Raw genomic sequence first — 24,105 nt, forward strand, 5'->3', positions numbered from 1 at the left:
GCATTTATATGATTAGACATGCAAAAAGCTAGAAAACTCAAAAACCAGTGATGATTCATATTTTTAGATTTTTTGTAAAAGTAGCATAAGCAACCTTTCCTTCAAGTAATTAATAATATGGGAAACTGAGAATCTTCAATTTTTCTTTACTGCCCTACACATTTAGCTCTTAAACTTTTATGATTAAGGTGGCAGAAACAGTTGAAATTCCAATTTCTTTAGGAATTATTCAAAAATTCTCACGAAGCTGTGTTAAGACATCTCAATGCTTGTTCTACTGATCAGCCCCAGATCATGAAAGGAGTGAAGTCTTTATCAGAAGTAGTTGTTTCTCATTGTCCTTCTCCTTGGGACCATCCCTAATAACTAGATTGGGGTATTTTCTCTGTTGACAGTCAAATCAGGGCTGCTCATTTGTGAGAGGGTCTCAGGCTGGGCAAGGGGTGTGGTAGGTGATTTATCCATGCGCCAGGCCCAGGAGTCAGGGACTGTAATCCCAATCTTTTGACTTGTTCTGAATTTATTGAATGGAAGGACCAGTTAGGGCATTGTCCATCAATATCCACATGGCTTTAACTTGAGCCACTTCTGAATTACTGTTAAAAAAATCACTGATCACTACCTGGCTTTAGAGGGCAAGGAGAAACGTCCCATGGATGACACAGAAGTATGGAATGGAGAAGATACCTTCACATCTTCCATCACCGTGTTCCTGTAGATGATTTCATACTGACAACGACAAACAGTTGCTGTGGAAATTTTATTAAGCAATCAAAACTTCCTTCACATTCATTACTTTTAAACAAGAAAATCTCACATCTTCCTGCTCATCCCACTTGAACTCAAGTCATCAATTTTAGGCACTAAGGTTTTAGTTTTCTCTGGAAATAAAGTTTTAATCACTTGAGGTTACTACTGCAGCAAGCAGATTTTGCTGACGGATGCGAACAGCTTTCACCCTCTGTTAGTACAAATTAATATCCTTTCCTTAAATAAAGTTAGACATTTTTCATTTCAAAATTGGTTTCCATCATAAAATGACAGCAAGAAACTGTACACCTTTACTTTCAATACTAGAAATTTCGTCCAGCGCGTCAGCATCTGCAGGGCGTTCCCCCACACGAGTTCTGCTGGTGGGCAGCAGGGGTGCTGAGCGCTCTCTAGTGCGCTCTGTGCAGCCACACCACTGCTGTCACCACGTGTCCCTCTGACAGCAGAAGTGCTGAGCAGCTAGCTTTAGCCTGGCCTGACTGAAGGCTGTCATAGTTGTTTTTCATATTATGCACAATAAACTGTGGCACAATAATCATGATATAACAACTGTCCAGCAAAAATAAAACTCTTTCACTACATCTGATTATCATAAAAATAGGCATTTTTCTATTTTAAACTATTAATAGTACCTAATACTTTTAAACTTGTAAATTAACAACAATAAAATACTACAGAAGTTAAAATACAGAAATGTGAGGGAAGAAAATTACAGAGGGAAAAATGCTCAATCCAAAAGTAATAATAAAAAAGCAGCTAAATGAAAAAGGGAGAATCACGATTACACTATCAACGGCAGGATGCACTGTGGTGTTATAAGGAGACTGGGTCTGGTTTCCAATCAAGGACTGTAAAAATGTTTAATAATTCTATTTGTATAAACTAAAAATAGCCCTTATTTTCTAGGCAACAAATTGGCAAAAACCTTGGGTTTACCCATAAAGTAAATTTCTGAAGATATTTTCTAAGAACTCCTGTCCTGTTATATCCAGAGACAATATCAATTTTTAAAAGGCAAATAATTCAAATAGAAACAGCTACTCAGTACACATAAAGATAAAATATAGCTATCTTGGAAAAACTTGTTTTAGAAAAGGAAATAAGCTAACTAGACACTTATTACTATAACAATTTTCCGTATCTTAGGATGGCAGTTTAAGAAACGAACAGTCAAATTTGAAAGCGTCCACCTTTTAAGCAGGGAATAAGGAGTGTGGGGGAGATGGTGCCCCTTTTCACTGCTGTAAGCTTCAGCTTTGACCTCTACAGTGGTGGGTAGGCTCCTGTCACAGTTTGGAAATGAGGGAGTTTCAGATCAAGCAAACAACTGTCTGCTCATTCTCAACTTTGCTGTCGTAAGTCGGAGATTGGGGAGGACTTCTCTCACTATTTAATCAAACGGCAGTGTTCTGAGAGAATCCATTTTTATTTCTCTATTCCTAAGCATTAGGAGCTATGACAGAAGGAGAGTATCTGTGCAAGCGCCCAACTCATGACCTCATTAGTAACTTTCAAGAAGTGCCGGCAACAGTTTACCACGTTAGAAATACTGATGGCCAAGCCCAGCACGCCTCCCAGCAAGCCTTGTTTTTGAGGGTGGGTTTCGGCATAGATGGCACTCTCCTGTCTACACCACCAACCTCTCAGAGGAATCAGCAACCCACAGGCCACTCCCCAGTGGCTTTCAGAGGAACAGGACTTTGGGGACTCCTGGCTATGAAACTTAATATGAAAAGCCTATTTCCGATATGCAATGGGATTTTCACACCCCAATTTTAGAAGTAAAATTATAGTTTCCTCTGTAATATTTGTATCTTAATGTCAAAGGCACTTCTAAGTTTAATTATATACAGCAAATGCTTTAAAGTTAACAGTGCATATCATTTTAAAGTTAGCCCTATGAAGTTAAAAGCAAACTCTTGATTTCAAAACACAGTGATCTATGGTCTCCAAGAAGGTGATCTAAAATAAATTCTGGCCACAGAACACTGAACCTTCATCAGGTGAGTTCAATTACAGATGACAGAAAGTGACCAGAAAAATACATGAATAGTTCCTAAAGCCTGCTGGAGGTTTTATCAGATGTAACTGAAAATGATACAAAACGCAAATTTCTTATCTTTCCTGTTTGCTGCTTGGGGTTGCTAATGTGACTATCAGATAGCCTTCAGGAGGCAGTAGGAAACGGATGGAGACAAAAATGTAGCAGACAGAAAAATGAACAGTTTGATCACAGTTACAAGAGCCAGACCTGTAATGACAGAAAGAGGACAGAAACAAAATTTGTATCTGTTTTACAGTGTGAAAAAAAGCATGATTCAACATGTTTTTAAATATTAGTGCAAATTCCAACTATTTTTACATATAAAGTTATTAGAGCTTCAAATGCCTAGGTTAGCAATTTGAATTTGGAGGAAAAAAGTTTACAGCTTCCCTCAAAATGTTCAGAAAACATCCTATTTTAGTCTTCATTTGCTAATGTCTCAGTAGACAACCATATTTTGGCCCCACTTAAAAATTTGCTTAATGGCGTTCCTAAAATGCTTCGTCTGCATAGATTCCCTACAGGAGAAAATGGAAATGAGGAGGAGAGAAACTCTGGCGTCCCTGAGGTGTCGTTGGGGCCACTGGCTCTGAAGTACATCCTGCTCTGGCCCAGATCCCCATAGCAGGCCTCTAGGGGGCCACTGCGCTGCTGCCGCAGCATCCTGCTCAGCACATCGACTTCGTCGGCCAGGATGGAGAGCTTGTGAAAGGCTGTGATGGAGCCGCCTAGGCTGATCTGGGCCTCGGGAACCCAGCGGAAGTAGCACAGTTTCCACAGTTTTAAGTGTGTTCCAGAGACACGTGGCAGAATAACAGCGTGCAGGTCAACTGGCTTGGAAAACCATTCTCTAAAATACTGCTCCATGTCACTGTTCTGGCTGTTGGTTTGCTGAGGTGGATCTGGCTTTAGTTTTAATATCAATGAATTTCTCCTTGGAGGTAATTCTTGGTCACTGATGATTCCATTCTTTAAGGATGATGGCATTCCTCTTAGTGTAGAGCTGTAGCTTTTCTATACAGAAGAGATTTTACCATTATGTTCCGGGGTTTCCCTTTTTAGAAAGATTGTAAGGATGCAATGGCAAATATAAACTCAATACTATGAAAAATTAATGGAATTTCCGCTTCAAAGAACATTTTCCTCCCTTCTTTGCAGTCTGTATTCTAATCCTCCTCCCCTTAAAATTTTTCTTAGGTGTTGACTCTACCTAGGCTATCACCATCAGCCTGAATAGGGGTAGGGATGAGAGTACCTGCTAGCCACTAATTTGCTTAAGGATAAGTTCTAAGACTAGGGTTGGGAAAAAAACCCAGACCTGGCTGGTTGTATCAAGAACAGCAGACTGGATGGGTTTCAGTAAACGGGGCTGGCAGGCTCAGAGCCGCAGTCTGCCCATGCTCAGGTACTGAGCCTTCGTGGGCCTCAGACGCCGAGAAGAAAGTTGGGATATAGTCATTTCAGTTAAAAAGGGAATGACCCCTCAGAAACCGGCATTAGCGGTGTTACTGTTGGAAGCACCTTTATTTTTAATGCTCTCTGTTCTGAAAACGATGTGTTTGGTTACATGTGAGCCAACATCAGGTTTTGTTAGCTGTCATTTACCTTTGTCCGTTTAAAAGACTTCATGGAGCCATTCTGTACACAAGGTGTGCTCTTTCCAATGTAGAAGGGGTTATGGAAAAGGGTGCGGTCCTTTGCTGTAAACTGGAGTGACCAGTCCCAAACGGAGGGGAATTTTAAGCCCTTCTCATCACCCAATTGGATATTTTTGCTTATAGCAAATTCCTGCAAAATAAATAAAGTATTTGAACATCTGCGAAAAGATGCAAAACTAAAGATTTTCTCATGAATTCCTTTTTTCAGATGAGCCATTCATCATTATATAGGTTAAATGTTCTGTACCGCAGCCTCAAAACCCACCAGAGCGGCACTTGCACTTCAAGAGAAGAGGCGCTCCTGGCCCTTGAGCACAGAGAAGCCCAACAGTCCCCATAAACAAGGAGTGTTATTCAGGTGCCTTCTGCCTTAGGACCCCAAGGAAGCTGTGCCCTTTGTGCAATAAGAATGTTATTAAGAGAAATTCCACTAACCTGATACCAGAAAGTCTTAAACATGTTGAATTTATTTCTGTAATTACAGTATTTTACTTTTATGAGCACATGGTCAGTACATTTAAGCAGTTACCTGTTGGTAAGTGGACTAACAAAATCTTTGGATGGAAATCACTACCACCAATTTTATAACATTTTCTAAGTGGGGAGCTACACTTCGCACAGGCCACAGACTCGGGGTAGGGAGGAATGAATCAACTCCCCTATAGTCCTAGCAGGTGGCTAAGACCATGGAGACCGTGTACACAGGAGACCCCTCTTCACAGGAGTCCACCTCTGGCCTGGACTCTGGGCTGGTACAACTTGGTTACGTGGCTTCTCACTGCAGTAAACTGAGGCAACGCAAGGCTACAGGGTGACAGCCAACCACTTCACTGTGAGGAAGACACAGCTCCTCTGCAAGGCAGCCTAGACCATCTCTATGAAGCAGTCACATTTAGCAATATGGAGAAAGGACTCTCAGCTGAGTGATGGCAGAAGGCTACCACAGCAGCATATACACAACAGTTCCCTGGAGGACATATCCCCAAACAGAGTCTCTGGATGGTGGGAAATGTTGGATTCTTTGTTCTGTGCCTTTTAGTACTCTCCAAATTTTCTACCAAAAAAACCCCAAGAATTTATTTGGAAATTATTAAAAAGGCAAAGAATGTTACTAGGAAAAAATATATAGCAGTCAGGAGGCCAGGTGGCATTCCTTGCCACAGTGGCAGCCTGGAATCATCAAGAAATGGATACGTTTTGTAATAGCACAGAGCGTTTTTAAAATGTTTACAAAATTTTCTATTTCAAATAAGTAAAAACTCATTAAGAACCAAATACACATATTAAAAATTTTTAGTCACTTGAAATTTCATCATACACGCACATGGATTAAAAACAATCCATTTACTTTAGACACTGTCAAGAGCTGAAATCCAGTAAAACATGAACCCGAACCTATTTTAATGGACCTTCAGGAAGTATACAGAAACTGTCCTCTTGGCTAACTGTGGTGGCTCATGCCTGTAATCCCATTAACTTTGGAAGGCTGAGATGGGTGGACCACTTGAGTTCATGAGTTCAAGACCAGACTGGGCAACACGGCAAAACCCTGACTCTAAAAAAAAAAAAAAAAGCCTGTAATCCCAGCACTTTGGGAGGCTGAGGCAGGTGGATCACGAGGTCAAGAGATCGAGACCATCCTGGTCAACATGGTGAAACCCCGTCTCTACTAAAACTACAAAAAATTAGCTGGGCATGGTGGCGCATGTCTGTAGTCCCAGCTACTCAGGAGGCTGAGGCAGGAGAATTGCCTGAACCCAGGAGGCGGAGGTTGCGGTGAGCCACGATCACGCCATTGCACTCTAGCCTGGGTAACAAGAGCGAAACTCCGTCTCAAAAAAAAAAAAAAAAACACACACAAAAATTAGCTAGGTTTGGTGGCATGTGCCTGTAGTCCCAGCTTCTCAGGTGGCTGAGGTGAGAGGAGAGGCAGGGGTTGCAATGAGCTGAGATCACACCACCTGGGTAACAGAGCCAGATTCGGTCTTAAAAGATGTCCTCTTTTTTAAAAGGTGAAAATTAAAAATATTTATCTCCAAGGGCTATTAGATTTTCTATAAACACTACCTAGCCGCTAGCACCTAAGGTAGCCTCAGAGTGGAAAAAAAAAGAAATGCTTTGGGCTTTTGGCTGTGTGGAGGGGGCTGAGGACAGTTAAGAATCATGACCCTTAGTCAATGACCAGTTCCTGGCAGGGAGGAAGGGAAAGGGAGATTCATGTTAGTATTAGTCAGAAAAAGTTTTTTTTTTTTTTTTTTTTTTTTTGGGGGGGGGGGGGTGGAGGGGCTTTCTGGCAAAAACCAGAAAGCCTGCTAGACAAATTCTAACAGAGCTGTAACACTAGAAAAAGCTTTTGAAAAAGTTAAATTAAATAGAGCACTAGAACATGAACAGAGAAAGCAGATTAAATACTTGTAGGAAGTATTTTTTACAGCTCCCTCGATACAATTCAGTAACGCTCACTCCTGGTGAGAAGTCTCTGCACACACAGCATCAGCCAAGCAGCAGAGGCAGTGGTGTCTGGGTGCCGGGAGTCCTCCACGCAGATAGCCACCCAGTGCACTGCCCAGTCCCCAGACTCCAAAGTCTTTGTCCTCGCCTCATGCACCTTTTGTAGGCTCACACTGTGTGCAGAGGGCAGTGATAGGAGAGAATGGGGAAGAACAGAGAGAGGCAAACAAGGCCGAGGGCAAGCCTAGCTCAAAGCAGATGAGGGGCCCAAGAATGATTACGGTGACGACAAATGAAAACGAGCAACTGGGAGAACATGTATTTTAGGAACGAATAAGCGTTCCATGCCTCAGGAGCCTCTGAGCCTGTATCACTGGTCCAGGAGACGGACTCTGGCTCTGTTACCCAGGCTGAAGTGCAGTGACAGTCTCAGCTCACTGCAATCTCTGCCTCCTGGGCTTAAGCCATCCTCCTACCTCAGCCTCCCCAGTAGGTGGGACCACAGGTGTGCACCACTACATCAGGCTAATTTTTTATTTTTTGTAGAGACGGGCTGACGGTGTTGAGCTTCTTTGAGCCCTGAGCTCCCCAAAAGTGGCAATGTTGGACAATCCCGCCTGCTTTTCGTGTCCTGAGAACTCACTCCTGTGAACTGAAATCAGACTGCCCTCCCTCCTCATTACCCTGTTTTCTGACTATAAAATATCCCAGGCTTTGGCCTTTTCTTTGGAACGCCCATTAATTAAATTCTCCCTCCTACAATAGCCTGAATAAAATCAGCTCCTTAACTAACCAGTGTGTTTTGTCTTTTACACCAACAAATCCAGAATAATTCATACATCTTTAGGAAAATTTGCATAATGCTTCACAGTTTACAAAATGTTTTCACCTCATACAATGAGACTAAAGGCAGAATTGTTAACCTGACAGATCCATTTTACAGGTAAGGAACCTGGACTGACAGGCTGAAGCCTGAGCGGAACATGGGCGGAGCACTTTTCCCAGACCAGGGCCAGAATTCAGGTTTCCTGCCCCGGAGCTCACTGTGAGGGTAATCAACTTCCTAGACAGGCTTCCTGAAGACCCACAAGAGCTACCCCTTTCTGTTTCTCTCAGCGGTCTCTGGAGCGATTGTCAACTTCTGTTGTTGGTTCAAGCGTGGGTGAGACAGCACTTTGGTCCAGAATGGTTCCCACCAGTGGCAAGAAGTAGCTAGTTTCAAGTTTGCCTTGAGACACTGCTTAGTCATAAATGACTCTTCCTCTAGAGCTATGAATTGTGACGGGAAACTTAGAACTCTTAAAGGAAAATAATCTTGTTTTGTACAACTTTTTATCCTACTGACCTAAGAAATAAATGTCCTGTAACAGGGCTTTGGTTTTTACTACCCAATAGCCCAAATGTGAAATATAAATACAAAAGCATGACATTTAAGGTGGTTAATTTACATCTTTAAGGGGTTTTACTACAAAAAATTACATCAAACAAAAAATGTTAACTCATAAAAATAATTTCCTAGATTTTTGTGTCTTTAGTTCATTCAGAAATTTCAGCTGAAGATGGCAGTAAGAGAGTTTTAATCATAGATTTTAAATAGGTAGTTAATTATACTTCAATTATGCCTTGATAAAGTTGTAAAAACAAGAAAAACGTAGTCAGGGCCACAGGGCCGTTTACCGTGCTTTGCTTCACTCGCTGGTGAGGGGAGTTGAACAAGAAGGTGCCAAACAGTGAGATCCGGGTGCTGTCATACAACACTGCCAGGTAGGTTTCTGAGAACTCGAAAGCTGCAGGATATTGTTCTAATAGCTGCCAGGTAGCATCCAAGAATAGCAAAAATAAAGGAGACTGGCAAATACAAAGAGAAATGGGATCATTTAATGTTATCCTTCAGCCATTCACACTGACTTCAAAATGTACTGCTGATGTTAAAGACATGAATGAGAAAACATCTAAGCCTAAACCACTTGGCTCCTAAGCTGAGCTAAGGATAGATGATAAACATCTATCAAACCCAAGAAGTAATGTTCAACCATGATGAACATCACAACCCTTATTTGCCCAATAAGTGTAAACAACTTGAATTGGCAAAGCAACAGCTGAGTAGGTTGCCACTATATAAAGGAGGAAGAGCAACATATGTGTTTAAGCATGACCTAGAAACAATTCTTTAGGTTTTATAACAAAACCAAACCATCAACAAACTTTTGTAATTTTTGGTTGATCCTGTAGGCTCACCATCAGAAAACACTTTGCTATCAGCCTAGGTCACATGGTGTGTCCCCAAGTGCAGCAGGTGATGACCACTGTTTTTTATGAGACACCACAAGTCAAATGGTGGTCTCTGAAACAATCTTCTAAAAACTCATCTGACTTGCCAGGCCTGTAAGCTATTTGTAAGGCCTTCCACAGTCTAACTATAAATCTAAGGCAACCACTAACCCCACAGCTGTTACAAAAGTGGCCCTCTCAAACTTTCCATCATAACCTGTGTATCCCATTTTAAGAAAATGTGATATTCCAAAAGTGATTTTTCCAAATAGCTAATGTGCTTGTTATCTGTTTTACAGGATTTTATTCAGAATTTTTTCAGTACTTTTCCACTAAGACAAATTCAATAGACAACTTTAAAAAACTTCACCCTCATAGTTACAAGAATCTTTATAATACATACATCAATTTGAACTCTAATCCATTAGCTAGCTTTGGACTAAGGACGCTAAGCTGTATGAAATACAATATTTTTTAAAAGCTCCTTCCATCTTTTAAAGACTGATAAAAAGGCATGAAGATTTTGTTACCTCTTTCTCTGATCTCTTCAAATGGTTGCATCTGTCTAGGAATTGATATCCTGCCATGACCCACTCCTTCTGTATCAGACTCTGAAATCCAACAATTGTCCTAAAATAGGGATCCAGCATCACCTGAACAAGAGAAGCGACTAAACAGCTCAAGTCTCTTCCTTCCTCCTCTGTCAATAAATGCAAAGACGACGATTACAACATACAAAATGCTGAGAGAAAGGGAAGGAAAGGTAAACTAGATAATTTAGTGTTCTGCACACTTAGGCTGCCTTCCAGATAATCTATATAAGGAAATTTTACTGGATTCCAGCAACTCTAAAATATTACAGACTTGTAGATAAACTAAATTAGCACTTAATAGAAGATGGTCTTTTTTAATGGATATTTGTCAGATAATAAAGGCTCATCAGTCACACTTTTTACATTTGAATGATTTCTGGTAGAAGATCCTTCTAGACTCCACTCTACTGCTCTTTTGTCAAGGTATTAAGTATAAGGTAATCTTTCTACTGACAACTCCACACAGCAATACGGAGAAGTGAATGGGGAAAGTGGGACCATTCACTACCACCTGAAGCTGTGGCCAACAATTCCCTCCTGTCTTTTACAGTTGTCCTTTTCAACGAGGTCGGAATTATCAAAGCCAGGGAAATCAGAAGAAACCTACTGACCAATATCCTTGTTGATTACAGATGTAAAAATCAATAAAAATATGAGTAAACCAAGTTATCCAGGAATGCAAAGTTGGTTTAACATTTGTCAGTCATAGTAACACACCACAGTAATAAAGAACAAAACTAACACGATCATCTTATCAGATGTAGTAAAATTCTACATTCATTCCTGTTTAGGAATAAAAGGGAACTTCTTTAAACTGATCAGAGACATCCACAAAAAAACCACAATTAATGTTATTCTCATTGGTGAAAGACTGGATACTTTCTCCCTAAGATCAGGAAGACAACAAGGATGTCTGTTCTCTACACATCTCCATCTGATTGTCCTGGAGAATCTAGCCAGAGCAATTAGGCAAGAAAAAGAAAATAAAAGGCATCCAGATCAGAAAGAAAAAGGTAAAAACTGTATTTGCAGACAATATGATCTTATATGTAAAAACTCCTATGAAATCCACAAAATAACAACTAGAACTAATAAATGAGGCCCGTAAGGTCACAGAAATTCGATACACAACAATCTGAGCACACTATAAACCTGAAAATGAAATTAATAATTATATTCACAGTAATATTAAGAGATTTAACAAAATAAGCATAAGACTTGCACAATAAAACAATGCTGATAAAATGAAAAATCTAAATAAATGGAGCAGCATAATTCATAACAGCCACGAAGAAGAAACAACCCAAATGCCAATCAACAGGTCAATGGGTAAGCAAAATGCATTTAAATAATGGAATACAATTCAGGAATAAAAAGGAACAGATTGCTGATACATACTACATGAACGAACCTCAAAAACATGTATACTGAATGAAAGAAGCCAGAGGCAAAAGACCACAAATTGTATGATTCCATTTATATGAAATGCTGAGAAAAGGAAAATCTACAGACAGAAAGATTAGTGACTGCCTGGAGCTGGGACACAGGCCTTTCTGGGGTGATGAAAAATTTCTAAAACTAGACTCTGTATATTTACTAACAATTATTGAATTACAAATTCAAAAATGAGTGAATTTTATAGTATTTAAATTTTAACTGTTTAATATAAAAATGTTGGTAAAATGAAGGTTCAGTATTACTTCTGAGGCCTTTTGTATTACAAATGCATGGAGAACTGGGGGATAAATAGGGTTTTCCAATATGATGAGAAGACCCCCTGGATGAGAGACAGATTGTGACCATTAGGCTCTGCGTGCATTTCTGACTTAAACACACACTCTGGCTGCATCAGTTCAGGATTACTTTATATGACACATTACTATTTTATTTTTTTCCTAAAAGTTTTAAAGATTTTTGCCTCATCAAAGTCAATTAAGTTTGACAGTTGTTAAAAGTACTTTTGCAATCTTGGCTGGATGCAGTGGCTCATGCCACTGAGCTCTTAGGGAGGCTGAGGGAGATCACCTAAGGTCAGGAGTTTGAGACCAGCTTGGCCAACACGGGTGAAATGCCTGTCTCTACTAAAAACACAAAAATTAGCCAGGCATGGCACTGCATGCTTGTAATTACAGCTACTTGGGAGGCTGAAGCAGGAGAATCACTTGAACCCAGGAGGTGAAGGTTGCAGTGAGCCAAGACTGTGCCACTGCACTCCAGCCTAGGTGACAAGAGTGAAAACTAGGTTTCAGAAAAAAAAGTGCTTATTCAAGTTTAAGCAACATTTTGTATTCATCCACTATGCTACATGAATATACAGTTGTCCTCAGTATCCATGAGGAACTCATTCCAGGACCTCCTTTGGATACCAAGATCCACGAATACTTAAGTCCCAGATATAAAATGATGTAGTATTTGCACAGAACCTATGCACATCCTCCTGTATACTTTAAATCACCTCTAGATCACTTATAATACCTAATACAATGTAAATGCTATGAAAATAGTTGTTATACTGTACTATTTAGGGAATAATGACAAGGAAAAAAAGTCTATTCATGTTCAGTATGGCTGAAATTTTTCCCCCCAATATTTTCAATCCTGAGTTGGTTGACAACAGATGGGAAACCCATGGATAAAAAGGGCCTACTGTATTATCAGAAGGTAGTTTTCAGTCTATCTGCAAACTTAGAAATTTTATTAGCTATAAAGTTATTTAATATTATCCTTTGCTTAACTGTAATTTTTTTATGTTGCTGTTTATTCCTACCAAATATTACATTACTAGCTATTCAGTTCAGTCTATTTCTTAATATCAAACTATTCCCTTACAGTCATAATTTAGCATGAGCCAGAAGGTATTTAAACTAAAACAAATTTGTGTGAATTAGAAAGACAGCAAAATTAGAGAAAATGCCCTGTCAAAATTATCACTAAGTATTAATCCAATAAAGGATGGGACCCACCCTTCCCATAAAATAGAAAGGATAATTTAATAAAGGGTAAAACCTGGACTCCCTTCTATTCTTCTATTTTCAGTCCTTGTGCCACTGGTTTTATTTATTTATTTTTTTTTCAGACAGTCTCCTTGTGTTGCCTAGGCTGGAGTGCAGCGGTGTGATCTCTGCTCGCTGCAACCTCTGCCTCCGAGGTTCCAGTGATTCTCCTGCCTCAGCCTCCCAAGTAGCTGAGACTACAAGTGCACACCCCCACGCCTGGCTAATTTTTGTATTTTCAGTAGAGACACGGTTTCACCTTATTGGCCAGGCTGATCTTGAACTTCTGACCTCAAGTGATCCACCCACCTCAGCCTCCCAAAGTGCTGGAATTACAGGCTTGAGCCACTGTGCCCAGCCCGTGCCACTGTTTTACTCAAATGATGTGCAAAATCTGTAACGTATTTGCTGGTACTGTAGTAAATAAGAGATAGCTAAAACTTGAATGGGACAAGCAGGAAACCACAGTTGGCTGGCATGGTGGTCATGGTGCTTTCAGGAGTTACTTTAGTTACCTTGTAGGACTACAGAGAGATGTTTGCTTTCCAGCATGTATACAAGTTCTGCTGAATGCTTAAGGAATGCCCTGCAGAGAGAAAAGAAAAAATAGTGTTAACAATCAAATTTCCACTACAAATACATACGTAAAGTACTTGAAGTCAAGCAAATCTAATTTCTCTCACTTTACCGACACTCTTTGACTCATGATGTTCTCATGAGTCATGATCCATAATGACTCAATGGGTTTATCATGACTATGTCTTAACTTATCATGACTTAAGTCCTGATGAATCCATTGTAAGCTGAAAATATCCTGAACTGAAAATGTGTGGCTGACTGGCAGCTGTGGCTCCCTGCTGCTGCTCAGCATCACAAGAGAGAATTGGCTGCTTTCTACTGAATGCAGGTAGCTTTCATGTAACTGTAAAGTTTCTTTAGTATTTTTATGATTCCTCCAAATAGTCCATTTTGTAATTTTTTTTTCTTTTTAAAAGACAAAATCTCATTTTGTCACCCACACTAGAGTGCAATGCCATTATCATAGCTTATTGTAACCCTGAATTCCTGGCCTCAAGTGATCCTCCTGCCTCAGCCTCCTGAGTAACTGGGACTACACAGGCACAGGTCACCATGCCTAGCTAATTTTTTTTTTACTTTCAGTAGAGACAAGGTTTCACCATGTTGGCCAGGCTGGTCTTGAACTCCTGACCTCAGGTGATCCACCCGCCCCAGCCTCCCAAAGTGCTGGAATTACAGGCATGAGCCACCATGCCCAGCCCCATTTTGTAATTTTTATATCAGGGAAATTCATTAACCTTTTATAAAAAGGAAGGGGTTGACTTATGACAAAAACTATAGAGATTGAGATTAGTGGTACCGAACAGACACAGATGGGGATAGGGGTGCACCTATCAGAGGGCTAGCACAGGGGAGCCTTGCCACGAAACAGTTCTGTACCTCCCTGTGGTGGTGGTTACGTGAATCTACACGTGATGAAATCGCATAGCTCTGTTAAGTGTGTGCAGACATATGAGAGCGTGTATGAACTGGTGAGTAAGATCTATCCAGTGTGTCAATCGATGTCAGCTTCCTGGTTTGAATGCTGTATTCTAGTTATGAGATGCTGTTACCACTGGGGGAAGCTGAATGAAGAGTAAGTACATGGCTCTCTGTGCTGTTTTTGTACCTCCAGTGAGTCTGTAATTATCTCAAAATAAAAAGTTAAAGGAAAAGAAAGTAAAGAACTGGTACAAACCTTACGTATTCTAACCATCGAGTATTTTCCAGTGAAGATAACCATTTCTCTTCAGTTTCTTCAAAAGGCTCTGTAATACATTATACGCATACATTTTTACTTTTTAATTTTATTTTATATGATCTCTATCAGAGTTAAGCAATACATCAGTTTCTAATATTTAAAAGCTGGCTTTAAGTAAATATCATGCATTTTCACTTTAATAACATGAAATAAGCATTTAAGACGACATTACAATTCTGGGCCGGGTGCAGTGGCTCATGCCTGTAATCCCAGCACTTTGGGAGGCCGAGGCAGGCAGATCACCAAATCAAGAGATGGAGACCATCCTGGCCAACATGGTGAAACCCTGTCTCTACTAAAAGTACAAAAATTAGATGGGCGTGGTGGCAGGCGCCTGTAGTCCTAGCCACTTCGGAGGCTGAGGCAGGACAATGGCTTGAACCCAGGAGGTGGAGGTTACAGTGAGCCAAGATCACACCACTGCACTCTAGCCTGTGACAGGGTGAGACTCTGTCTCAAAAAAAAAAAAAAAAAAAAGACATTTACAATTCTATAACAAAACAAAACAATGCATTCCCCTGGGGCTCCATCATCGTCTCTCTCGCTCTTTCAGAAAAATCTTGTAAAGTCCAACCAACTCTGACTCCCAAAAACTAAGAATTCCACCCTTCCCTGCTCAGCCCATGCCTTGATCCTGGCCCTCCTGACCTGTGAGGTCAGGTGTCCAGGCCCTAGCCCTTGGCTTCCTCCCTGCAAACCTTGCCTTCCTGCTTCCCTGCCCCTGCCCTGCTGCCAGTGCTGCCTTTCTGCATGGCTCATGTGGCCTGAGGGATGAGCACTGCATGATGATAGGCACCTTCAATTCCCTGCCCAGACTGCACACTAGTTTTTTCAACAACTTGCCCTTGCCCCGCCCCTGCAAGGCCCTCCCCCAGGGAAGTGCTCACTCATTGCTCAAGATTTGCTGCAAGGCTGCCTTTGCCAACTCCCTTGTGACTTAGAGGCTCTCTCAAGGAAGACCCACATTACACCAAAGATACTGTCATGTGACTCATCACCCAGGACACACTGAAGCCACCTGATGTTTGCTCAGATACATCAGAACTCGAGGCTATAGATACAACACAGCTGTTTGATACCCATGTCCACTCACCTATCTCAAAGTATAACCATATGCATTAAAATCTTAATAAGTTTGTCTGTAAGGTTATACTCAGCAAATGCTTTTATAAAAGTATTCTACTGTACCTTTCATGATTTGAAGGAAATTTAATACATTCATTTTTCCCTTTCTAAAACAAAAAGTAATTTAAACTTAATTCCCTAGGAGGTTCTGAAGTTCTCATACAATAATAAATAATTCATACAAATACTCCCATAGACTTCTTAAATATATCTATTCCTATATATTTAAAGGAACATCACTTTTCATGACATCTCATACAATTCTGTTATCCTGTGTTCATTACATATATGAAATAAAAATGAAATTACCATTAACGCATAGCTGCTTCAGTTTTACAAATGCTGCCTGTACTTCTTGAATATTAGGCAAGGTCTTATCCAAATCTGACTTGTAAACATCACTTCTCTGTGGGTGACTTTTAGTTATTGCATTACAAATCCTAATAAAGACAAAAATCCTTTAGTCATTCCTCATTCACTTAGCATGTATTTATTTAACACTCACTATAGGCCAGGGCATTATTCTAACAGCTGGGGATAGAGAGAGGAATGAGACCGGTAAGGTCTCTGTCTTCACGGAGTTCACTTTTTTTTTTTTTTCTTTTTAAGACAGAACCATTGCTTATTTTTTAATTTTAGAGACTATTCCCATCAGGTTTCTTTGCATGACTTTTCTGTATCCTGGTGAAACTGAGAGCGAAATTGAGAGGAAGACAAGTAAACTTTGTTTCCCTCTTATCATCCAACTTCGCACATGAATCTGGTTTTGACTACGGCAGAATGCTGCCATTCACATCACCCCACCCCCATGTGCAGTGGACAGAATGAATTCGATCATTCCCTTATTTCTGATGGGAGAAAATAAGCGCATCCATTGGAACACTTGCCCAGGAAACAGGAACACTGCTGAGTGGGCGGCGTGGCATTTAGATTGAGGAGACCCTTCACTCTCACATCTTTCCACGTGATGTAGACAGAAGGATGGCAAAGCAGACTCACATTCTCCAGCTCTAGAGAATGCAAAGCACCTATCTCCAGTCCTAATGATTTGCTGCGGGATGAACTGCAAGCACAGACATTCCCCCAAATTCCTCCCACCCTTCCTCTATTCTTAGGAGAGAATGAGCTGCTGTAAATGTGTGCCAGGGGGTCTCTAGATGTTTTCAAAGGCAATAGCCAGAAAACTGGCATTCCCATCTATATTCAAGGGGTAACTTCCACACCACTAAAACAAACAAACAAACAAACAAAAACAAAGAGGTATTTTTCTTCCAGAATAAAGTAATATAAATGAGTGTGGAATGTTTAAAAACACCTTAAAAAGATAAAATCACTCAATTCTAAAATTTTGACATAAATCTTTTTGGATTTGTTCTATGCACCTTTATGGAATTGAATGTACACGTGTATGGAATTTAATGTACAAATGTACACTGTACATTTCTTGATAAACTAATCTTTAAAAATCAACTAATCAACATGAATATGCTCTCATTTCATTAAAATATGTGATGCTTCATGAATCTGCATGTCATCTTTGTGCAAGGGCCATGCCAATCTTCTCTGTATCACTCCAATTTTAGTTGATGTTCTTGGTGGTGGTGGGGTAGATAATAACAATAAAATAAATGGGCTGTGGTGAATGACACGGATGATGTAATTAATCATGGGATTACAGACTACTTTAGGTCACACGGTCAAAAAGGCTGCCTTGTGAAGATGGTACGAAAGCTGAAACCTAATGAATAGAGAAGCAATGCAAAGCTCTTAAGGAAGTGATGCTTAAACTGAGATGTAAAGGATGAGTGAGTGAGCTGGACAGGGTGGCTCATTCCTGTAATCCTAGCACTTTGGAAGGCTGAGGTGGATCACCTGAGGTCAGAAGTTCAAGACCAGCCTGACTAACATGGTGAAACACTGTCTCTACTAAATATATAAAAAACAGCCAGATGTAGTGGTGGGCACCTGTAATCCCAGCTACTCAGGAGGCTAAGGCATGAGAATCACTTAAACCCAGGAGGTGAGATCATACCACCGCACTCTAGCATGGGTGACTGCTCTCTGTCTCAAAAAAAAAAAAAGAACAAGTGACTCCAAGTGGGTAAGTGTGGAGAGCGTTCCCAGATGAGCGCAAAGAAGGAGTCCAGAGGGGAAGTGCACTGGACAATGTCAGGAGGTTGAAAACACCAGGGAAAGTCCAGGTGGGAGGAGGAAATGATGGCACTTGTAACACACAGGCAGAGATGGAGCTGGGTGGAAGCACATGGGTTTATAAGGTGTCTGAAAAGTGAAGTGACAAAATCTGAGGAGGAACTAGAGATGGGGAAGAGAAAGAAAGAAAGAAGGCATCCAGGATGACCCTTTGGTTTCTGAGAGCAGGCTGGGGGAGGGCATGGAGGCCACATCCTTGAGTTTGGTTTTAGACACAGTAAGTTTAAAGGGCCTTTGAGACCTCCATGTAGAAGTCAAGTTAGACTGAAGATATAAATGCGTTGGCCACTAAAGCCATATTCTTGGGGGAACTTCTTTAGGAACGGAATACAGAACATGAGGAAGAAGTGGCCTTAGAATCTGTGTAATGTCTGGAGAGAAAAGTATGGGTCTGCAGAAGGCACAGAGTGCCAGCGAGGAACAGGAGCTTTGGGAGCATGGAGAGGGGCAGAGGCTGAGGGCGTAGGCAGCTTTAGGGAGAGACTGACCAATAGTACTCCCCACTGCTCTGAGCACAACTGAGAAAGGCCTCCTGCTTTAACAACATGGAGGTTACTGATGACCACAGCAGAGGATCCCAGACTAGTCTGTGGTGGCTAATTAAAGCCACTGTTCTAGCTATTGCAAATGTGTAGATCTAAATAAGACACAACAAAATACAAGAAAAGTTTGATTTTTCCTTAAGTATCTCAACTGGCTATCACTGCACTTTGAAAGTATGTTATAGGAAACGTTATCGCAAGATGACAGCACCCAATTAAATTACATTTAGTGTAACTCCATTGTCGGTTAATTTTCATATAATCACATTCTTTTCAAAATGGCAATTCTTTTTTTTTTTTTTAGATTGGAGACTTTTTAAAATTGCATTTTAGTTTTGGGAGTACATGTGAAGAACATGCAAGATTGCTGCATAGGTATACACATGGCAGTGTGATTTGCTGCCTTCCTCCCCATCACCTATATCTGGCATTTCTCCCCATGCTATCCTTCCCCAACTGCTCATCATCACTGGTCATTGGAGAAATGCAAATCAAAACTACACTGAGATACCATCTCACACCAGTTAGAATGGCGATCATTAAAAAATATGGAGACAACAGATGCTGGAGAGGATGTGGAGAAAATGGCAATTCTTATACAAAACATGGTGCTAACTAATTAAAAGACTACGCGTTTTGCTAACTATTTTTAATTAGTAGGCAACTCACTGTACTTATACATGACAAGTAAAACTATCTAAAGTGAAGACCATTTCTTGATTACCTCTGGTCAATCTTCCTCTGCTGCAGCGCGTCTTTGACGAGGGCCATTCGCACGAGAGCACTGCCGTTAGCGTGGCTCCAGCACCAGAGCTAGGGAAGAGGCAGAGTCCTTACTTCACTGTGTAGAAACTAGTGGGTGTCAGCATTCATAAAATCCAACAGAAATCACTTACTGGCATCCTTCTCCCAACAAAAGAATGGGAAAAGATCTTTAGATCTTGGTCTGCTAAAGAACTTGGTACTACAAAGTATTCTGGAAGGCTGGAGGGAAAAAAAAAAACCAACATTATACACGAGTCCTGTGCTAAAAGCAGGAATAATGTGTTCCTGAAGACCCCATAAATATTTAAGCACATTTATCCCCATATAATGTATATCACACTAGTAGCCACATGGTAGGCACCATGGGGGGCAGTGACAATCTTAGACATCTTAATCTAAAATGTGCAATATGGTCAATTCTTAAAAATTGAAATTTACAGCATGACAAAATTCCAAAGAAGGTATTATAAATATTTTACAGAATGACTATTAATCAAACATGTCTGTGTTAGCTGAAAAATATATCCACCTTTGTTCTCCTGACAGGCTACGGTTTAAGAAGATGCCAGGGAAACAAAAGAAAACCCCATAAATCTACCATAAGCTTTAACTCTCCTCTTCTTAAGTCCCTCTTCCACCTTTCCTCATCCCTAAAAGGCACAGTCAGACTCCATGACACTGATTAGACAACAATTACCAGTGGGCAAGCTCACTGCACTTTAAGACATCTTCCTTCTTCCCGCGACGTGGCTGGGCAGCCCGTCACATGTTTCTCAGTACATACACCAGAGTGTGCTGGCCATGAAGCTTAAATTCCAGGGGAAGCAGAAGACACAAGCGACATGCTGCAAAGAACCTTTCTAGAACTGTACAAGAAGTTCCTGGTACTGGATTAACTAGTAATAACAGAGTAGTGTTTTTCTTTCTTCTAAAAAACTGCTTATTTGCATAAACTAATGAGGTCTTCAATGACCTTGAAATGAGGCATTCCAGAAAATACATAATAACTAAATGACATTAAACAAATTAAAAAAACAAATTCCTAGTCACTTTTGGAAGATTCCCTAGGGAACCAGCCCACTATTCAGAAAACTGTTAAGTAAAGGAGAAAATGTAGATATTTATATTGCTTTTCTTGTATGAACTGTGTTACAGGGCACTAAAGAGCTGGTGAGAGAACAGTTCGATAAAAGCAGAAAGATGAAAGAAGGTGAACAATCTCAATCCTTAGTGAAATAACAGATCTGGGCAATGATCCTCCCCCCCAAGGCCAAACTATTTTTGGGAATTAAAACCATGATATAAAAGGGGAACTTTTACTGGATGGATCAGGTTGACAGCCTGTAAGCCCACCGGTCGGTCAGCATTATACAATGAGAGAGACACAGCCAGCCAGCCTGAGATGGAATGTGACCCCACAGGAGAACAAAGCACCACCTAATGAAACACTCTTGCCAAAAGCACTGAGCCTGAATCCAATTAAGCCTCTGTTGCTAACATCTGAAAGGAAATACTAGAGACAGAGGAACACATTAAGGGACAGCATAGGGATAAAACCAGTGACATCTTCAATGTGGAAAATTCCAGGGAACAAATGACCTGGTTTGTCAACAGATAGTAGGTAAACAAGAGGCGGGAGGAGACGGCTGTAGTTAAAAGGCCTAAGGGACATATTAAAAAAATTCAATGTGAAGACTTTAGATTCTAATCTGAACAAACCAACTGTAAAAAACCAGTTACAAGATACAATGCAATAAACACTGACGAGATCACTGATGACAGTAAGGAATCACTATCAACTTATTTTTAAGGGATACTATAATTTATATTAAGAAGCCCTGATCTTTAAAATAAAATATTAAAACATTATTAAAAAGAAATATTCCATTAACCACAACTAGAAAGTCATCAATGACAACAGAGTTTGATTATTCTTCATAGGAAAGTGACTTCCAGCTTTCCGTAACATTGCTAAAATTGGGCTTACCAAGTGGATATCATGTAACCTTCGTTAATAGAACAAACTCTCCACCCAGAAGCAGCCGTCCTCTTGATTTCTCTGTCCCAATCCGAGTAAATTTCAAAGAGTGGAGTTTTCTGGCTGCTGTCAACACCACCTCCATTACCTTCTCCTCCTCCTCCTCCTCCTCCTCCATCTCCTGAGGGAATTCCATTAATTTTGTTGGCTATAGGAAAAAGCAATATTATGAATTTTAAGTCACATTTTCCCTCAGCATTCCCTCTCCTCTGAGCCTCCTGTCACATGTATACTCTGATGTGCTGTCTCTAACCTGGTTCACCTTCCAAGTCTCTCCATGAACCATCTTGCTCTTTCCATCTAAAAATAACTTTTTTTTTTTTTTTGAGACGGAGTCTCGTTGTGTTGCCCAGGCTGGAGTGCAGTGGCATGATCGTGGCTCAGTGCAGCCTCCTCCTCCTGGTTTCAAGCTATTCTCCTGTCTCAGCCTTCTGAGTAGCTGGGACTAATACTAATTTTTGTATTTAGAGATGGGGTTTCACCATGTTAGCCATGCTGGTCTCTAACTCCTACCTCAGGTGATCCACCCACCTCGACCTCCCAAAGTGCTGGGATTACAGGCATGAACCACTGTGCCCGGCCTAAAAATATCTCATTTAGTCTTGTCTTTATCCAGCTCTTTCCCAACTCTTTAAACAGCTTTGATTTTTCTCTCTTTATACTGGCTCTATCTCCTTTGCCTTCAAACATAAACAGGTCAGTCAACATGATATTGAGAAGACTTTGATCTGATCACGCTGGACCACTCTAGCTACTATGCTATACATTTTTCTTCCTTCCTTTTACTGACCACTTTCTCCAAGAATGAAGAATGGCTGCTGCCTGTGTTTCCTCTCATTTTCTTGTTAATTTTTAATTGTCTTCTATCCCTATCATTCTAATAGAAATTATTCCTAACCCTTCCTCATCTGCCTGCCACTAACTGTGGGGTAAATCCATGTCATTTGATTTTCTCCATATATTTTGCTTGGAAAAATGAAATATCCAACAATCATCTATGTTCTCAAGCCCTTCAAATCTTTAATTTTTCTAATACCAACTTCTCACCTACCTACTCTTTTCTATGTGCTCATTAGAAAATTCTTGGTTTTCTGTATCTACTTGACTTTCCTTTGAAAAGCTCATAAGGTTTCTTGTGCTTTGCTAAAGTGCTGTTCCCACATGGAGATTACAGCAGGGCAGGCCTAGAGACCTGCATTTCTTTAGTTAAGAAGCCTTCTCTGAGAGAGAAGTAATGCTATCTTCTAGGTGTATGCCCACAGCCTCAAGAGTGCCTATGAAGTGATTACTGAGAAAGAAGCTGTCCCACCACCCAGCCAGATCTATCTTGGCAATATCTGGTGACAGATGGCACAACCCATTCTAGCCCAGGGTCTTTCTGTTGCAGGTTGCAATTATGGCAAGTCTCCCAGCTGGCATTCCCAATGGGATGTTCTGCTGCATTTAAACCAGGCAGCAGCTTACCGTAACAAGACACACTTCCTTAAAAAGATGCATTCATGATGCTAGTCCCCTGCCTTAAACTTTCAATCACGCTCATTTTTCAACTGAATTAAGTAAACCAAAATGGCTTTTCTAGGCCTTAAAGATCCCTCACATAACCTATCTGATCTTCATTTCCCATTCTCCTTTGCAGCCATGCAATACCCTCCACTGTCCCATGAACCTGTCATGTCCATTCCTATTGATTATTGATTAACTCCTGGTACAAGACAGGTATTTTCTGAGAACTCCCCATGAGCTTATGCCTCAGAACAAAAAGATGAGTGTGATTTTAACTCTATCTTGAAAGCACTAAGAAGTGCAATAATCAGCGTACCAGATGTCTGAGTGCAATGAGAATGCAGAAAAGAAGGCCCCTAGCTCTCACCGGAGAGAGGCTGGGGCAGGAAAAGCTTCACGACTTGACCACATCTAAAGAGAGTTCTAAGGAAAATGTCAGAAGTTGCCAGGTAGCTGGTGAGGAGGAGGTAAGCATGCTAGACAGAGAAGAACGTAAAAAACATGGTATAACTGTTTGACATGAAGTAACTAAATATAGCTAGTGCATTAGGGATTCAAGAGGCGGCGGAAAAGAGGCTGGGAGATTAAACAGGGCCTAGGCTCTAGGCCTGTGCTTCCCTGAAAAATAACTTGCAGTCACACATGCCCATTTAAATTTAAGCTGAAATGAAAAATAAAATTAAAAATTCAATCCCTCAGTTGCACTAGCCACATTTCAAGTGCATAACAGCTACATGTGGCCAGTGGCTGCCCTACTTCCATCACTGGACAGTGCTGCTCCAGATTATGGAGGGGCTTACGTATCATGTTAGGAACTTGGACTCTGCTAAATGGTATCAGAATTATCCAGTGATTCTAACAAAGCTCATTAAAAATTAAAATGCTAATTCTAAGCCCATATCCTAGAGTCCCACTCCATCTCAGTGCTTTCTCTGGATTAACACAACTAAAAAGCGTGTCTGTGAGGAGGACTTAGGAGCTGTGATCTCTTCAGAACACAAAACCTACATGGAATTTTTGGGCAAAGCTCAATCTATACAGTGCTCCAGTGTACCAAAACATGGGAAGCTATTCAGTATTAGACAATCTAATTCATCATATGACTAAAGAGGAAAACAACTATACAGCTTAGTAAGTGCAGAAAAACATGAGTTAGATACCTGATTACAAAAAAAAAAGAAAGAAACAAACAAAAAACAAAAAACCAACGTTAGCAAATTTGGAATAAAAGGAAATTTCCTTAACCAGAGAGAGGGTGTTTATCAAAAAGTAATAGCTAACAGCATCCTCATTAAATGCAGGAACTGAAATGATGCCTGCT

General features: G+C 40.5%; 2 protein-coding genes, 1 non-coding gene and 1 pseudogene across 7 annotated transcripts in view; 1 reads left to right on the plus strand and 3 right to left on the minus strand.

The window, feature by feature from the left end:
- The window catches only part of FAN1 (FANCD2 and FANCI associated nuclease 1), a 40,800-nt gene extending 37,382 nt beyond the window's left edge, over nt 1–3,418 (plus strand). Inside the window, exon 15 of one of the 2 annotated variants that reach the window (XM_032259938.1) lies at nt 3,329–3,418. The gene's annotated coding sequence lies outside the window, so the exon portion shown is untranslated. Of the gene's footprint in view, nt 1–632; nt 1,021–3,328 lie in introns of those variants that run through there. The other variant, XM_032259939.1, reaches the window with a different exon arrangement.
- Nucleotides 635–24,105, minus strand: part of MTMR10 (myotubularin related protein 10) — a 52,392-nt gene continuing 28,921 nt past the window's right edge. For 2 of the 4 annotated variants that reach the window (XM_032259947.1, XM_032259949.1), the window contains 10 exons: nt 21,231–21,429; nt 19,375–19,462; nt 19,203–19,291; nt 16,035–16,165; nt 14,538–14,607; nt 13,297–13,367; nt 9,726–9,895; nt 8,602–8,772; nt 4,421–4,603; nt 747–3,829 (listed from right to left, as the gene is read on the minus strand). In XM_032259947.1, the coding sequence (XP_032115838.1) occupies nt 3,233–3,829; nt 4,421–4,603; nt 8,602–8,772; nt 9,726–9,895; nt 13,297–13,367; nt 14,538–14,607; nt 16,035–16,165; nt 19,203–19,291; nt 19,375–19,462; nt 21,231–21,429 (1,769 nt within the window). In that variant the 3' untranslated portion in view covers nt 747–3,232. Of the gene's footprint in view, nt 3,830–4,420; nt 4,604–8,601; nt 8,773–9,725; nt 9,896–13,296; nt 13,368–14,537; nt 14,608–16,034; nt 16,166–19,202; nt 19,292–19,374; nt 19,463–21,230; nt 21,430–24,105 lie in introns of all 4 variants that reach the window. The other 2 variants (XM_032259948.1, XM_032259946.1) reach the window with 2 other exon arrangements.
- Nucleotides 6,755–6,816, minus strand: LOC116537767. Its single transcript, XR_004263320.1, has one exon. It is a non-coding gene; the product is annotated as a U7 small nuclear RNA (small nuclear RNA).
- On the minus strand, nt 17,226–17,317 carry LOC116537822 (annotated as a pseudogene).

This window comes from Sapajus apella, unplaced genomic scaffold (genome assembly GCF_009761245.1).
Source record: "Sapajus apella isolate SASKATOON/1434 unplaced genomic scaffold, GSC_monkey_1.0 scaffold113, whole genome shotgun sequence".
NCBI lineage: Eukaryota > Metazoa > Chordata > Mammalia > Primates > Cebidae > Sapajus > Sapajus apella.